The sequence below is a fragment of the Vespa mandarinia genome, chromosome 2 (assembly GCF_050613455.1).
Source record: "Vespa mandarinia isolate Hongniang chromosome 2, ASM5061345v1, whole genome shotgun sequence".
In the NCBI taxonomy this organism is placed as follows: domain Eukaryota; kingdom Metazoa; phylum Arthropoda; class Insecta; order Hymenoptera; family Vespidae; genus Vespa; species Vespa mandarinia.
The window spans coordinates 17,529,394-17,548,544 of record NC_140811.1 but is presented as its reverse complement, the minus strand read 5'-3'; the positions used below and the strand labels follow the sequence as shown (position 1 = coordinate 17,548,544).

Genomic DNA, 19,151 nt, shown 5'->3' with positions numbered 1-19,151 from the left:
TCTTTTCTTGTTAAGAAATATATTTAAAAAAAATTCATTAAATAATTGTTTATACTAAGAAATATATATGCAATTATAAAAAAATTGCCTGTAAATATACATATATATACACACACACACACACACACACACACACACACAGATAACCCCGTATAAATGAAATATAGTATCAATTGTAATTTTATAAATGAGTTTACGATTCAAACTTATAGCTCACTTGTTGCCATGAGTTTCAAAAATTCTAGCAAAAACATTTTGTATTTGTTCCAACATATCACTTGTCAAAGTGGCTCTTTGTTTAATTTTATACGCAGCTGAATTACATTCTCTAATTAATCTTGATCCTGCGTAACATGCTAATACCGAAGGTGATATAGTGGAATCACAAGTTACACCACAAATGGCCCACCACCAGAAAACAGCTACGGATCCAACTAAAAGATCTCCTTGACCACCGCATCGTCGTCCAGAACCAGCCATGCCACATGATATAGTTTCAGTGCCTTCATGTCCATCCGCTATAATATCTTTTGCTCCTTTATGTAAAATGACAACATTCTTTCCAAGAGTATCCGCCAATTCTTTTACATCCGCAGGCTTAACCATTGGGGAAGGTTGAATCGATTTTTTTAATATAGACTTAGCTAATCGACTAAATTCCATAGCATTAGGTGTAAGTATTAAATCTGGATAATCCTTAATTATGTCAGGTTTTTGAAATATTAAGAATAATCCATCCGCGTCTATTATCAATGGTTTTTTTAATTCACGGCAGATGGAAATCAATTCAACTATGACTTTAAGAATCTTATCATCTCTTCCAAGTCCTGGCCCAATGATAATAATATGCAAACGATCCAACCAAGGCTTTATATGTTTCATAGCATCGTATTGATCCAAAACCGGATGTACAATTGGTTCTGGGCTAAAAGATTTAATAGGTGTACTAGCATCTTTTACACAAAATATATGCACTAAATCTGCGCCAGTTCTAAGAGCACTCATTGCCGTGAAATATGGTGCTCCAGTATAATCTGAGCTACCACCGAATATTCCTATTCTTCCATCTTGACCTTTATATTTAGTATTGGTCAAATTTGGTACTATCTTCCTTATTATTTTTAACATACGTTCGTCTGCGGATATCCATGTAGACATGGCTGATATACCAACAAAATTAAAGCGTATTCCTGTGGACAAAACACGAGATAATAAAAACTTTTTCATTTATGTTAATCAACCGGTATTATTCATCATATGTTAAATAATTTATCAAAAATATGCCCTTTATTTAATAATAAACGTTTGTTATATCCTTAATATTTAAAATATTACCTTCGAATTGTTAATATGTGATGTACAATTTCCTACAAATAATTTTTATACACGAAGTGGTAATAAAATTTTTATTTCTTTTTAATAATTTTCCAAATATTCTGTAAAAGCCATTATTTTAGCTGTAATTAATAATAACTCTATGAAGACATGGAGTGAGATGTTTAAGAAATAATTAATATAATAATTATATATCGCTTGTGATATTGAGAAAGAAAAAAAACTAAAAATTTTTTTTTTTTTTTTTTTTTGGATGACTGTCGATGATGTTCGTGTGAATATATGTACAAACCAAAAACAATCGGTAAGAACTTTTGCATCTTTCCGTTGCTATCGAAAATGTTCGTACACAAGGAAAACAAAAATCGATGAGTCACTTTGAACAAATTTCGTATCGCAATTTTCTATGAGAAAAGATTATCCTAACAAAATATATTAATTTTTTATATACTTATTTCACAATGAAAAACTTTTTACCACGAAAAATTCCAATATTCATAATTTTTAATTCTTAGATTTTCTTCTTTTATATTATATTCCTTGAAATTAACCAAATTGTTGATATCATTAAACATATCGAACTGTTTTATCGCCATATATTCGAGAAGACATCAATTTTCGTTCGAAGTGTCAGTGACTTCAGCGACAGGTATGGACAAAATATGAACTACAATAGTAAGCGAAAAATAATCTCGCCACTATGCACTATGATATCGGTCGATAAGTCAGTTTTAAACTTATTTCTTACCAAGAGTAACGATTGGGTTATTTTAGATTAGAATAGATGGTACTAGTAGGTTGTCAACTGTGAATTTTTCGTGGACAACCCACTATGTAGAATGAAATATTACAAATCAAACAATAATTGTGATATATTTATTTAACTTTGTCAGGTACACAACAGTTTAATCAGACAATCACTCTCAGTAGCTATGGCTTTGGTCTCAAGAAGAATCAAAGAAAGAATGAATGATTTCTTTTTTTGGTTCCTGGCGTCTTCGTCTTCTTCTTTCGGGTTGTTGTTTCTCACTTTATTTGGTTGGTGTGTGTTTAGTGGCGCCGAGGTGTGTTAGTTATGTGTCTTGCCAGAGGAGGCGTAACAGTTGCAACGAGGTCGACACAAAATTCGTGCTTCTTATTCAATCATATTTGTATTTTTTTTTAATGGTGGCATGATTGTCGCAGCAATACATGACAGATACGACGTAGTGCCGGCACGCACTTATTTTATTATATAAATGTATGTTATTGAATAAATTTAATTAGTACGAAAATTGAATATTGAATATTTACATATCAATTTATTGATATAAATTAAATAATATTTACATATTATTTTATATAATATAAGAATATATACATATTTTTTTGTCTACATCTTATCATTATTCTTATAATTATATTATTATATTATATATTATAACAATATTTAATTTTTCAAGTATTATTGACAATATAAAATGGTCATACTTAAGTATTTAATAAGAATTAGATTGAAAGGACTTTGAAAATATATTGAAATATGCAGCCACTCGCCCGGTAGTACTTGCGTTGCATGATTTATCATAAAATATCAATACATCGCAAGTATACCGACCCAGGTCTCACCACGTGGAGGTTGCTGCATGTGGAGACCCACGAGCTAACGGTGACTCTACTCTAAAATCCGCGGAACGCGATACCGATCCGGGATACCTTTCCGCTTCAATGCACTGGCTTCTTAACTAACAGGGTATGCGTAGCTTTAGCTACTGCACACCTCTTACAGATAGCTCCACCATTTGCACCGTCCGCTTCAGACATAACGGATTATTAAGCACATCTGAATTCGTGCTTAACGAATTTCGAACAAACAAAGCGCACTCCTTAGAAATACTAATCGCGTCGCGACACCCACGTGTGTGTTATAATTACGTAGATTCTACTGTTAAGCCGAAATTCGCGAAGTACCCCCATCGAAATTTTGAAGAAATCAAACGAAGTCCACGGTAGGACCTTTAATCGCGCCCGAACACCCACGCAAGTGTTAGAAAAACGGTGACTCTACTCTAAATTCGCGTTTTCGATACGAACAATCAAACGAAGTTTAATCGCGCCCGAGAACACCCACACCTGTGCCCGCCGACACGCGCGCCAGTGTTCTTCCTATCCTTCCCGTATTCGCGAGTAAAAATCGATGATGAATCCTGCCATGCGATGAATCATCCGGCCGCAGATGAACCTATCCCTCGATGACCTATCCTGTAAAAGAAAAAAATAAAGAAGAAATAAAAGAATAAAAAAATATGTAAAACAGAAAATAATATATATACACATATATAATATACAAATGAAAAATATATATAAATAGATAAGAGACCTATAAAAAGAAACGAAAAGAGAAGCAGCATGCACAATTCCATGGATCCTACCTAAAGCTTATAAATAATAATTAATAAAAATAGATTAAAAACATAAACACATAATTAAACACATAATCAAAAACATAATTAAATACATAATTAGAAAGAAACAACATAAATAAATATTACGAATACATAATTAAAAGGAAATAACATAATAATAACATAATTGAAAACATAATTCAAAAAGAAAAATATGAGATAGAAACGAGAGCCGGAAAAAGAAAAGAGAACCCCTGACTGTGAAGAATAGAGAGCCCCAAAAAGATAAGACAAGAGAAACAGTTCTATATGATGCTGTGACAGCAACCCGCACAGAAGCCCTCACCCATGGGCCCCACCCGTGGGTCCCACCCGAGATATATAAAGGATAATTAATGAAAGTAAATAAGAATAAATAGAAATGACAGCGGACATAAAATTGTGATAGAAAAATTTCCTTTTCGTTACTCTGAGAAATTATTATACAATAGATTTCTGCTATATTCCTTCTTTTGAAGTATTATTAGCGATATAAAGTCGAAAAATATTAATGTTCAGTTGGAATTAGATTAAAAAGATATTGGAAAAGTAAAAAAATATGCAGCCATTCGCTCGGTAATACTTGCATTTAAAAATTTACAATTAAACTTTGCAAGTAATACCGACCCAGGTCTCACTACGTGGAAGTTGCTGCACGTGGAGACCCACGGACTGACGGTGACTCTACTCTAAAATCCGCGTCCCGCGATACCGATCCGCGATACCTTTCCGCTTCAATGCATTGGCTTCTTAACTAACAGGGTATGCGTAGCTTAGCTACAACACACCTCTTACAGATAGCTCCACCATTTGCACCGTCCGCTTCAGACATAACGGATTATTAAGCACATCTGAATTCGTGCTTTCCGAATTTCGAACAAACAAAGCGCACTCCTTAGAAATACTAATCGCGTCGCGACACCCACGTGTGTGTTATAATTACGTAGATTCTACTGTTAAGCCGAAATTCGCGAAGTACCCCCATCGAAATTTTGAAGAAATCAAACGAAGTCCACGGTAGGACCTTTAATCGCGCCCGAACACCCACGCAAGTGTTAGAAAAACGGTGACTCTACTTTAAATTCGCGTTTTCGATACGAACAATCAAACGAAGTTTAATCGCGCCCGAGAACACCCACGCCTGTGCCCGCCGACACGCGCGCCAGTGTTCTTCCTATCCTTCCCGTATTCGCGAGTAAAAATCGATGATGAATCCTGCCATGCGATGTATCATCCGGCCGCAGATGAACCTATCCCACGATGACCTATCCTGTAAAAGAAAAAAATAAAGAGGAAATAAAAGAATAAAAAAATATGTAAAACAGAAAATAATATATATACACATATATAAAATACAAATGGAAAATATATATAAATAGATAAGAGACCTATAAAAAGAAACGAAAAGAGAAGCAGCATGCACAATTCCATGGGTCCTACCAAAAGCTTATAAATTATAATTAATAAAAATAGATTAAAAACATAAACACATAATTAAACACATAATTAAATACATAATTAGAAAGAAACAACATAAATAAATATTAAGAATACATAATTAAAAGGAAATAACATAATAATAACATAATTGAAAACATAATTCAAAAAGAAAAATATGAGATAGAAACGAGAGCCGGAAAAAGAAAAGAAAGCCTCAGAAAGAGAAGAATAGAGAGCCCCAAAAAGATAAGACAAGAGAAACAGTTCTATATGATGCTGAGACAGCAACCCGCACAGAAGCCCTCACCCACAGGCCCCTCCCATGGGTCCCACCCGAGATTTATAAAGAATAATTATTGATAATAAATAAGAAAAAATAGAAATGACAGCGGACATTAAAGTGTGATAGAGAAATTTCCTTTTCGTTTCTCTGAGTATTTTTGTAGAATAGATTTCTGCTATATTTCTTCTTTTGAAGTATTATAAGCTATATAAAATGAAAATATGTTAATGTTTAGTTGGAATTAGTTTGAAAAGATATTAGAAAAGTAATACAATATGCAGCTATTCGTTCGGTAATACTTGCATTTAAAAATTTACAATTAAACTTTGCTAGTATTAACGATCCAGGTCTCACCACGTGGAGGTTGCTGCATGTGGAGACCCACGAGCTAACGGTGACTCTACTTTACTCTAAAATTCGCGCTCCGCGATACCGACCCTTATGCCTTCCGCTTCGGATATCTTGGGCATGGGACAAAGCTAACAGGAAGTATCTAGCCTTAGCTACAGGGACTCCGCTTACAGAAAGCTTAACCGTTCGACACCCTCCGCCTCAGGCATAAGGGATTATTAAGCACATCTGAATTCGTGCTTCCGAATTTCGAATAATCAAAGCGCATTAATCGCGTTCGCGACACTCACGTGTGTTATAATTACGTAGATTCTACTGTTCTATCCAAATTCGCGAAGTAATCTAATCGAAATGTCGAAGAAATAAAACGAAGTCCCCGGTAGGACTTTCAATCGCGCACGCGAACACTTACGTGAGTGTTAGAATAACGGTGACTCTAAGTTGAAATCCGAAGCGAACTCCGAATTTCAACACTAAAACGAAGTCCATGATAGGACTTTTAATCGCGCCCGGACACCCACGCAAGTGTTCGAAAAACGATGACTCTACTCTAAATAAACTAATCGAATATTCGAGCAAACAAAACGAAGTCCCCGGTAGGACTTTTAATCGCGCACGCGAGCACCCACGCGGGTGTTAGAATAACGGTGACTCTAAGTTGAAATCCAAAGTGACATATGCTAACCGGTATTTAGACTTTCCATGATATTTGTCGGGATTTCCGCCCCGCTACCAAACATTAGGATTGTCATAACATCAGCCAGCTATGTACAGCACTACAAGGTAAACCGTTCGCGCACCCCGAATTTCAACACTAAAACGAAGTCCATGATAAGACTTTTAATCGCGCCCGGACACCCACGCAAGTGTTCGGAAAACGGTGACTCTACTCTAAAAAAACGCGTTCGCGTGGTAATCTAATCGAATATTTGAGCAAATATAAACGAAGTCCCCGGTAGGACTTTTATATCGCGCTCGCGTTCATTCACGTGAGTGTTAGAAAAACGGTGACTCTACTCTAAATTCGCGTTTTCGATTCGAACTATCAAACGAAGTTTAATCGCGCCCGCGAACACCCACGCCTGTGCTTGCCGACAAGCGTGCGAGTGTTCTCCTATCCTGCCCGTATTCGCGTAAAAATCGATGATGAATCGTGCCAAGCGATGACGCATTCGACCAGAGATGAACCTATACCTTGATGATCTATCCTGAAAAAGAAAAAAAGAAGATGAATAAAAGAAAAATAAGAAAATAGAAGTAGCTATGGACGCTGCTGAAACAACAGACCGCTTCCTCTCATGGCTCCTACCTAAAACCTGTAAATCATAATTATTAAGAATATATTAATAACAAACCTAAAAACATAAAAACATATTTAAAAAGAAATAATATAAATAAATATTAAAAAACATAATTAAAAGGAAATAACATAATTAAATTCTGAAAAGACATAATAAAAAGAAATGACATATTAATAACATAATTAAAAACATAATTAAAGAAGAAAAATATGAATAATAAAAGAGAGCTGCTGAAAGATAAGAAAATAGAAGTAGCTCTGCATGCTGCTGAAACAACAGTCCGCTTCATCTCGTGGGTCCTACCTAATGCTTAAAAATTAAAATTAATTAGAATATATTAATAACAAACCTAAAAACATAAAAACATAATTAAAAAGAAATAACATAATAAATATCTGAAAAAATATAATAAAAAGAAATAACATATTAATAACATAATTAAAAACATAATTAAAGAAAAAAAATATGAGTAATAAAAGAGAGCTGCTGAAAGATAAGAAAATAGAAGTAGCTCTGCATGCTGCTGAAACAACAATCCGCTTCATCTAATGGTTCCTACCTAAAACCTGTAAATCATAATTAATAAGAATATATTAAAAACATAATTAAAACCATAAAAACATAATTAAAAAGAAGTAACATAATAATAATCTGAAAAGACATAATGAAAAGAAATAACATATTAATAACATAATTAGCAACATAATTAAATAAGAAAAATATTAGATAGAAAAGAAAGCTGCAGAAAGATAAGAAAATAGAAGCAGCTCTACACGATGCTAAGACAGCAACCCGCACAGAGGCCCACACCCATGTCCCCATCCTGGGTCCCACCCGAGACTAATAAATCATAATTAATAATAGTAAATAAGAATGTAAAATATGAAATAGAAAAAAGAGCCCCAAAAAGAGAAGAAAAGAGAAGCAGATCTATAAGATGCTGAGAAAGCAACCCGCACAGAGGCCCACACCCATGTCCCCATCCCATGGGTCCCACCCGAAATACACAAAGGATAATTAATGAGAGTAAATAAGAATAAATAGAAATGACAGCGGACGTAAAAGAAAGATAGAAAATTTTCCTTTTCGTTTGTCTAAGAAATTATTGTACAATATATTCTTGATAAATTTCTTCTTTTGAAGTATTATTAACGACATAAAATGGAAAAATATTAATGTTCAATTGGAATTAGATTAAAAAGATATTGGAAAAGTAATACAATATGCAGCCATTCGCTCAGTAATACTTGCGTTAATGAATTTATAATTAGTATATGCAAGTAATACCGACCCAGGTCTCACTACGTGGAAGTTGCTGCATGTGGAGACCCACGGACTGACGGTGACTCTACTCTAAAATCCGCGTCCCGCGATACCGATCCGCGATACCTTTCCGCTTCAATGCATTGGCTTCTTAACTAACAGGGTATGCGTAGCTTAGCTACAACACACCTCTTACAGATAGCTCCACCATTTGCACCGTCCGCTTCAGACATAACGGATTATTAAGCACATCTGAATTCGTGCTTTCCGAATTTCGAACAAACAAAGCGCACTCCTTAGACTACTAATCGCGTCGCGACACTCACGTGTGTGTTATAATTACGTAAATTCTACTGTTAAGCCGAAATTCGCGAAGTACCCCCATCGGAATTTTGAAGAAATCAAACGAAGTCCACGGTAGGACCTTTAATCGCGACCGAACACCCACGCGAATGTTAGAAAAACGATGACTCTAGTCTACTATTCGCGTTTTCGATTCGAACAATCAAACGAAGTTTAATCGCGCCCGAGAACACTAACGCCTGTGCCTGCCGACACGCGCGCTAATGTTCTTCCTATCCTTCCCGTATTCGCGCATAGAAATCGATGATGAATCTCGTCATGCGACGACGAATCCGTCCGGTGATGAACATATCCCTCGATGATCTATCCTGGAAAAGAAAAAGCTAAACAGAAAATAAAAAAAACAAAAAAATACATAAAACAGAAAATAATATATATACATATATATAAAATACAAATAGAAAATATATATAAATAGATAAGAGACTTAGAAAAAGAAACGAAAAGAGAAGCAACATGCACCATCCTATCGATCCTACCTAAAGCAACTAAATCATAATTAATAGAATATCTTAAAAACATAATTAAGAACATAATCAAAAATATAATTAAAAATATAATTAAAAACACAATTAAACACATAATTAAAAACAAAATTAAAAGGAAATAACATATTAATAACACAATTGAAAACATAATTGAAAAAGAAAAATATGAGATAGAAATGAGAGCCGGAGAAAGAAAAGAGAGCCCCAAAAAGAGAAGAATAGAGAGCCCCAAAAAGATAAGACAAGAGAAACAGTTCTATATGATGCTGAGACAGCAGCCCGCACAAAAGCCCTCACCCACAGGCCCCTCCCATGGGTCCCACCCGAGATTTATAAAGAATAATTATTGATAATAAATAAGAAAAAATAGAAATGACAGCGGACATTAAAGTGTGATAGAGAAATTTCCTTTTCGTTTCTCTGAGTATTTTTGTAGAATAGATTTCTGCTATATTTCTTCTTTTGAAGTATTATAAGCTATATAAAATGAAAATATGTTAATGTTTAGTTGGAATTAGTTTGAATAGATATTGGAAAAGTAATTCAATATGCAGCTATTCGTTCGTTAATACTTGCATTTAAAAATTTACAATTAAACTTTGCAAGTATTAACGATCCAGGTCTCACCACGTGGAGGTTGCTGCATGTGGAGACCCACGAGCTAACGGTGACTCTACTTTACTCTAAAATTCGCGCTCCGCGATACCGACCCTTATGCCTTCCGCTTCGGATATCTTGGGCATGGGACAAAGCTAACAGGAAGTATCTAGCCTTAGCTACAGGGACTCCGCTTACAGAAAGCTTAACCGTTCGACACCCTCCGCCTCAGGCATAACGGATTATTAAGCACATCTGAATTCGTGCATCCGAATTTCGAACAATCAAAGCGCATTAATCGCATTCGCGACACTCACGTGTGTTATAATTACGTAGATTCTACTGTTCTATCCAAATTCGCGAAGTAATCTAATCGATATGTCGAAGAAATAAAACGAAGTCCCCGGTAGGACTTTCAATCGCGCACGCGAACACTTACGTGAGTGTTAGAATAACGGTGACTCTAAGTTGAAATCCGAAGCGCACTCCGAATTTCAACACTAAAACGAAGTCCATGATAGGACTTTTAATCGCGCCCGGACACCCACGCAAGTGTTCGAAAAACGATGACTCTACTCTAAATAAACTAATCGAATATTCGAGCAAACAAAACGAAGTCCCCGGTAGGACTTTTAATCGCGCACGCGAGCACCCACGCGGGTGTTAGAATAACGGTGACTCTAAGTTGAAATCCAAAGTGACATATGCTAACCGGTATTTAGACTTTCCATGATATTTGTCGGGATTTCCGCCCCGCTACCAAACATTAGGATTGTCATAATATCAGCCAGCTATGTACAGCACTACAAGGTAAACCGTTCGCGCACCCCGAATTTCAACACTAAAACGAAGTCCATGATAAGACTTTTAATCGCGCCCGGACACCCACGCAAGTGTTCGGAAAACGGTGACTCTACTCTAAAAAAACGCGTTCGCGTGGTAATCTAATCGAATATTCGAGCAAATATAAACGAAGTCCCCGGTAGGACTTTTATATCGCGCTCGCGTTCATTCACGTGAGTGTTAGAAAAACGGTGACTCTACTCTAAATTCGCGTTTTCGATTCGAACTATCAAACGAAGTTTAATCGCGCCCGCGAACACCCACGCCTGTGCTTGCCGACAAGCGTGCGAGTGTTCTCCTATCCTGCCCGTATTCGCGTAAAAATCGATGATGAATCGTGCCAAGCGATGACGCATTCGACCAGAGATGAACCTATACCTTGATGATCTATCCTGAAAAAGAAAAAAAGAAGATGAATAAAAGAAAAATAAGAAAATAGAAGTAGCTATGGACGCTGCTGAAACAACAGACCGCTTCCTCTCATGGCTCCTACCTAAAACCTGTAAATCATAATTATTAAGAATATATTAATAACAAACCTAAAAACATAAAAACATATTTAAAAAGAAATAACATAAATAAATATTAAAAAACATAATTAAAAGGAAATAACATAATTAAATTCTGAAAAGACATAATAAAAAGAAATGACATATTAATAACATAATTAAAAACATAATTAAAGAAGAAAAATATGAATAATAAAAGAGAGTTGCTGAAAGATAAGAAAATAGAAGCAGCTCTGCACGTTGCTGAAAGAACAATCCTCTTCATTTCATGGGTCCTATCTAATGCTTATAAATTACAATGAATAAAAATATATTAATAACATAACTAAAAACATAAAAGCATAATTAAAAAGAAATAACATAAATAAATATTAAAAAAACATAATTAAGAAGAAATAACATAATTATATTTTGAAAAGACATAATTAAAAAGAAATATCATAATAAAAATCTGAAAAGACATAATGAAAAGAAATAACATATTAATGACATAATTAAAAACATAATTAAAGAAAAAAAATATGAGATACAAAAGAAAGCTGCAGAAAGACAAGAAAATAGAAGCAGATCTACACGATGCTAAGACAGCAACCCGCACAGAGGCCCACACCCATGTCCCCATTCTATGGGTCCCACCCGAGACTTATAAATCATAATTAATAAGAGTAAATCAGTATGAAAAATATGAAATAGAAAAGAGAGCCCCAGAAAGAGAAGAAAAGAGAAACAGATCTATAAGATGCTGAGAAAGCAACCCGCACAGAGGCACACCCCCATGGCCCACCCCATGGGTCCCACCCGAAACTATAAATCATAATTAATAGGAGCAAATAACAATGAAAAATATGAAATAGAGAAGAGAGCTCCAGAAAGAGAAGAATAGAGAAGCTGCTCTGTAAGATGCTGAGACAGCAACCCACACAGAGGCACACACTCATGGGCCCCTCCCATGGGTTCTACCCGAGATATATATAGAGGATAATTAATGACAGTAAATAAGAAAAAATAGAAATGACAGTAATTATACGAACGATAAAATGCTGAATTTAATTTGATTAAACTTAAGAAAAATAAAAGATTAATTAAAAAGAAATGAAATATTCTGAACACAGATATAAATAAATATTATTCTTTCTGAAAGAAATATTATATTTATTAATCGATAATATATGATGATATATGTACATGTTGTCTATAACTTTGCTAAGAATATCCTATTGTTTAAATATTAATTAATTATTCCTACACGTATTCGGGATCCCACGACTCGGACCTAGCTAAAAAGAAATAAGGAAAGAAAAAAGAATTAGTATATATGTATATTAATTATACGAACGATAAAATGCTAAATTTAATTTGATTAAACTTAAGAAAAATAAACGATTAATATAAATAAATATTATTCTCTCTGAAAGAAATATTATTATATCTTTTAATCGATAGTAAATGACAATACATGTATATGATTTTTATAACGTTGCTAAAAATATCTTATTGTTTATTTATTAATTAATTATACTTTACATATATCGTACATTGTTTAAATGTTAAGATAATCCTACTTATTAATTATTCCTTCCCGTGTTCGCTATCTGACGACTTAGACCTAGCTAAAAAGAAATAAGGAAAAAGAAAGAATATGTATATATGTATATTAATTATACGAACGATAAAATTCGGAATTCAATTTAATTAAACTTAAAAGCTAAAAAAAAAAAATATTAATTAAAAAAGAATGAAAAATTCTGAATACTGATCTAAAGAAATATTATATTACTTTTACATTTCATAGATATGTGATTTTAATATAGAACTCGATTTTATTAAAATTAAATTGTGAATTGAATTGAACTTTAGAAAAGAAAAAATGTGCTAAATTTATCAATCGACTTTAACGTAAAATTTGATTTTATTAAACTAGAATTATAAATTCAATTAAGTTTTAAAAACAAGTTTAATATTAAAAAGACATAAAATATGAAATAATCCTATTCGCGTACGCGTGGCAATGTGGGAATATTATTTAGGGAAAGTTACTTCATCTCAGTTTTTTAAATTTACACCTCTACACCCATCACCATAAGAGCATTTTGAGTGACAACATGGTAAAATTAAAACAATAACATGGTAAAACTAAGAGCCATTCTCGAAAGTTCTTAGTGAACCTTCGAAAATAACTCAATAGCCTAATAGTTGTCCTCTTGAGCCACATGTTGTCTTCGGCATATAGCCTCTTCTTTGCTTCGTGCCTCAACCTAATCGATTATCACTCTAAAACTGTAACGACAAAATTTGATTCCAAATTCTAAGATATGAAAGAAAACTCTAATACAACCCTAACGAATCTGAAAACTTATTATTATCCTTTCGAAAGATATTTTTTCGCTGCGTGGGAGAAATTAGATATTAATTATAAAAAAATTACAAATTAGATAATAGTATATTAATTTCTGAAAATCCTGAGCTAAAAATTAATTAATTTATCATCTAGGCTTACGGATTACGTCTCTTTGTTTTTTAGCAATCATTCTACTCGATTTTTCTCTTTCAAAACCAATGACTCTATCGAGACTTTTTTTGTATCAATTTAAATTGATTAAATATTTAATTAATAATTGTTTAAAAATATAAAGCAAATCCTTGGACGTTCCTTCTTACAAACGAATATTTTAATTATTGTAATAAAATCATCCACAGTTTCGTTTGTAATCCAGAGACTATCCATCGCGAGTGTCTTCTTACTCGTTCCTTATTAGAACTTATGAATATCGATTCATTACTTATTTCCGCGCGAGTAAAATATTGAAAAATGTATTAAAATATTCAAAATCTCAAATAATTATAAATGCGTTTGAGTAAGAAGACCCTATCCTGATCTAATAAATAAATGAAAAAATAAGAAACCATTCACGAGTAAATCTCCGAAGAAATTTACACGTGGTCACTCAATGCTCTTCTACTAATTAATTACAACCAATCACCCATGCCGATTCGGACCTTTCGTCCTCGACATGATTGAGTGATCAGAGGGATTTAAAAATTCACTCACTACTTAAGAAGTTCTGCGATGGCTCCAAAACACTCGTTCGGGATTTAGGTCGAAATTGAGGGTGGATGATTCGTAACTGGTTGAAAAAGAGTCAACATTGAACTTGGTTAAATTCCTCTTCAATGATGCACTGACTCTATTAAGCGATAGTTATTTTTTAACGAACGGTCACTGAGTTTACTTCGCGAAACTCAATTATCTTTTATAAATACAGTTTGTCTGACTGTTAAAAGAGCAAAACACTTCGCGAGCAAACACTGACTCTAAAAACTGCATTGCACGCAGTCGTTATTTAAAAGAAAAAACATTTGTTATTTAAATCGCGAATCGCGAACGAACAAACACTGCTTCTATTTGATGATATTTTTATTTTAGCAATAAAAATATTTGATCACTTCATCGCTATACTCGCGATTACAACGATGTTCTGAAAAAGAAAAATACAAACAAAATAATTAGGAACACTGTTATAATAAGAAACTGTATAAATTATTCAAGAAATGTATGATATAGAAATATACTTATTTCAAGTCTTCCTTATAACTATGCAGGAAAGATATCCTGAGAGAGCTTCGACGCTTACTCGTAGGAAACCCAAAGAAAACTGATCCAGTAACAGTCCAAGTTGATCAGAGATTTAATTTGGTTGACTTCACACTCAATCAAGGAACGGCAGTCCAAAATTTAAATAAGCAAATAAAATTTTAATTATTTTAATTTTCTCGCGAGTTACGGTAATTGAAATGTTTAAACGAATGTACTATTGTTTAAATATTAGTTTATTGTACTCCGTGTACATTAGATGTTGTTTAAATAATTGAAAAACTATCGAGAGTATTAATTTTTAAGTTTTCGCGTTTAGGAAGAGAGAAACGATGTGCACTGGTCGGAGTGTAAAAGAAAACTAACTCGGTAATTGTCAAAGTTAATCGAAGGACCGTTTATGTTTATATTGCACAAGGCCAACAACCGCGAGATAAAATTTTTATGTATCGGAATCATTTATTGAAGTTATTTTAAATTTCTCGACCGTTTTCTACTTTGCAATGTTTAAACGAATGTACTATTGTTTAAATATTAGTTTATTTGTACCCCGTGTACATTAGATGTTGTTTAAGTAATTGACAAACTATCGAGAGTATTAATTTTTAAGTTTATTGTACTCCGTGTACATTAGATGTTGTTTAAATAATTGAAAAACTATCGAGAGTATTAATTTTTAAGTTTTCGCGTTTAGGAAGAGAGAAACGATGTGCACTGGTCGGAGTGCAAAAGAAAACTAACTCGGTAATTGTCAAAGTTAATCGAAGGACCGTTTATGTTTATATTGCACAAGGCCAACAACCGCGAGATAAAATTTTTATGTATCGGAATCTTTTATTAAAGTTATTTTAAATTTCTCGACCGTTTTCTACTTTGCAATGTTTAAACGAATGTACTATTGTTTAAATATTAGTTTATTGTACTCCGTGTACATTAGATGTTGTTTAAGTAATTGACAAACTATCGAGAGTATTAATTTTTAAGTTTATTGTACTCCGTGTACATTAGATGTTGTTTAAATAATTGAAAAACTATCGAGAGTATTAATTTTTAAGTTTTCGCGTCGAGGAAGAGAGAAACGATGTGCACTGGTCGGAGTGCAAAAGAAAACTAACTTGGTAATTGTCAAAGTTAATCGAAGGACCGTTTATGTTTATATTGCACAAGGCCAACAACCGCGAGATAAAATTTTTATGTATCGGAATCTTTTATTAAAGTTATTTTAAATTTCTCGACCGGTTTCTACTTTGCAATGTTTAAACGAATGTACTATTGTTTAAATATTAGTTTATTTGTACCCAGTGTACATTACAGATTGTTTAAATAATTGAAAAATTATCAAAAGTATTAATTTTTAAGTTTTCGCGTTTAGGAAAAGAGAAACGATGTGCACTAGTCGGAGTGCAAAAGAAAACTAACTTGGTAATTGTCAAAGTTAATCGAAGGACCGTTTATGTTTATATTGCACAAGGCCAACAACCGCGAGATAAAATTTTTATGTATCGGAATCTTTTATTAAAGTTATTTTAAATTTCTCGACCGTTTTCTACTTAGCAATGTTTAAACGAATGTACTATTGTTTAAATATTAGTTTATTTGTACCCCGTGTACATTAGATGTTGTTTAAGTAATTGACAAACTATCGAGAGTATTAATTTTTAAGTTTATTGTACTCCGTGTACATTAGATGTTGTTTAAATAATTGAAAAACTATCGAGAGTATTAATTTTTAAGTTTTCGCGTTTAGGAAGAGAGAAACGATGTGCACTGGTCGGAGTGCAAAAGAAAACTAACTCGGTAATTGTCAAAGTTAATCGAAGGACCGTTTATGTTTATATTGCACAAGGCCAACAACCGCGAGATAAAATTTTTATGTATCGGAATCTTTTATTAAAGTTATTTTAAATTTCTCGACCGGTTTCTACTTTGCAATGTTTAAACGAATGTACTATTGTTTAAATATTAGTTTATTGTACTCCGTGTACATTAGATGTTGTTTAAGTAATTGACAAACTATCGAGAGTATTAATTTTTAAGTTTATTGTACTCCGTGTACATTAGATGTTGTTTAAATAATTGAAAAACTATCGAGAGTATTAATTTTTAAGTTTTCGCGTCGAGGAAGAGAGAAACGATGTGCACTGGTCGGAGTGCAAAAGAAAACTAACTTGGTAATTGTCAAAGTTAATCGAAGGACCGTTTATGTTTATATTGCACAAGGCCAACAACCGCGAGATAAAATTTTTATGTATCGGAATCTTTTATTAAAGTTATTTTAAATTTCTCGACCGGTTTCTACTTTGCAATGTTTAAACGAATGTACTATTGTTTAAATATTAGTTTATTTGTACCCCGTGTACATTACAGATTGTTTAAATAATTGAAAAATTATCAAAAGTATTAATTTTTAAGTTTTCGCGTTTAGGAAAAGAGAAACGATGTGCACTAGTCGGAGTGCAAAAGAAAACTAACTTGGTAATTGTCAAAGTTAATCGAAGGACCGTTTATGTTTATATTGCACAAGGCCAACAACCGCGAGATAAAATTTTTATGTATCGGAATCTTTTATTAAAGTTATTTTAAATTTCTCGACCGTTTTCTACTTTGCAATGTTTAAACGAATGTACTATTGTTTAAATATTAGTTTATTTGTACCCCGTGTACATTAGATGTTGTTTAAGTAATTGACAAACTATCGAGAGTATTAATTTTTAAGTTTATTGTACTCCGTGTACATTAGATGTTGTTTAAATAATTGAAAAACTATCGAGAGTATTAATTTTTAAGTTTTCGCGTTTAGGAAGAGAGAAACGATGTGCACTGGTCGGAGTGCAAAAGAAAACTAACTCGGTAATTGTCAAAGTTAATCGAAGGACCGTTTATGTTTATATTGCACAAGGCCAACAACCGCGAGATAAAATTTTTATGTATCGGAATCTTTTATTAAAGTTATTTTAAATTTCTCGACCGGTTTCTACTTTGCAATGTTTAAACGAATGTACTATTGTTTAAATATTAGTTTATTGTACTCCGTGTACATTAGATGTTGTTTAAGTAATTGACAAACTATCGAGAGTATTAATTTTTAAGTTTATTGTACTCCGTGTACATTAGATGTTGTTTAAATAATTGAAAAACTATCGAGAGTATTAATTTTTAAGTTTTCGCGTCGAGGAAGAGAGAAACGATGTGCACTGGTCGGAGTGCAAAAGAAAACTAACTTGGTAATTGTCAAAGTTAATCGAAGGACCGTTTATGTTTATATTGCACAAGGCCAACAACCGCGAGATAAAATTTTTATGTATCGGAATCTTTTATTAAAGTTATTTTAAATTTCTCGACCGGTTTCTACTTTGCAATGTTTAAACGAATGTACTATTGTTTAAATATTAGTTTATTTGTACCCAGTGTACATTACAGATTGTTTAAATAATTGAAAAATTATCAAAAGTATTAATTTGTAAGTTTTCGCGTCGAGGAAGAGAGAAACGATGTGCACTGGTCGGAGTGCAAAAGAAAACTAACTTGGTAATTGTCAAAGTTAATCGAAGGACCGTTTATGTTTATATTGCACAAGGCCAACAACCGCGAGATAAAATTTTTATGTATCGGAATCTTTTATTAAAGTTATTTTAAATTTCTCGACCGGTTTCTACTTTGCAATGTTTAAACGAATGTACTATTGTTTAAATATTAGTTTATTTGTACCCCGTGTACATTACAGATTGTTTAAATAATTGAAAAATTATCAAAAGTATTAATTTTTAAGTTTTCGCGTTTAGGAAAAGAGAAACGATGTGCACTAGTCGATGTGCAAAAGAAAACTAACTTGGTAATTGTCAAAGTTAATCGAAGGACCGTTTATGTTTATATTGCACAAGGCCAACAACCGCGAGATAAAATTTTTATGTATCGGAATCTTTTATTAAAGTTATTTTAAATTTCTCGACCGGTTTCTACTTTGCAATGTTTAAACGAATGTACTATTGTTTAAATATTAGTTTATTTGTACCCCGTGTACATTACAGATTGTTTAAATAATTGAAAAATTATCAAAAGTATTAATTTTTAAGTTTTCGCGTTTAGGAAAAGAGAAACGATGTGCACTGGTCGGAGTGCAAAAGAAAACTAACTCGGTAATTGTCAAAGTTAATCGAAGGACCGTTTATGTTTATATCGCACAAGGCCAACAACCGCGAGATAAAATTTTTATGTATCGGAATCTTTTATTAAAGTTATTTTAAATTTCTCGACCGTTTTCTACTTTGCAATGTTTAAACGAATGTACTATTGTTTAAATATTTGTATATTATACTCCGTGTACATTAGAGATTGTTTAAATAATTGAAAAACTATCGAGACT

The 19,151-nt window shown here is 33.0% G+C and overlaps 1 protein-coding gene across 5 annotated transcripts; it reads right to left on the bottom strand.

Moving 5' to 3' along the window:
• Window positions 1–71: 71 nt before the first annotated feature.
• Naxd (NAD(P)HX dehydratase) lies at window positions 72–1,969 on the bottom strand. Of its 5 annotated transcripts, none has more exons than XM_035865087.2 (3): window positions 1,813–1,960; window positions 1,336–1,457; window positions 73–1,190 (listed from the first exon to the last, which is right to left on the bottom strand). In XM_035865087.2, the coding sequence occupies exon 3, from the start codon at window positions 1,156–1,158 to the stop codon at window positions 214–216; it is 945 nt and encodes a 314-aa protein (XP_035720980.1). In that variant the 5' UTR covers window positions 1,159–1,190; window positions 1,336–1,457; window positions 1,813–1,960; the 3' UTR covers window positions 73–213. The 5 variants fall into 5 exon arrangements, with proteins under 5 accessions (XP_085521039.1, XP_035720980.1, XP_035720998.1 ...); XM_035865105.2 differs by having other exon boundaries at window positions 1,336–1,436; window positions 1,813–1,957; XM_035865096.2 differs by lacking the exon at window positions 1,813–1,960 and adding an exon at window positions 1,628–1,800.
• Between the last annotated feature and the right edge of the window lie 17,182 nt (window positions 1,970–19,151).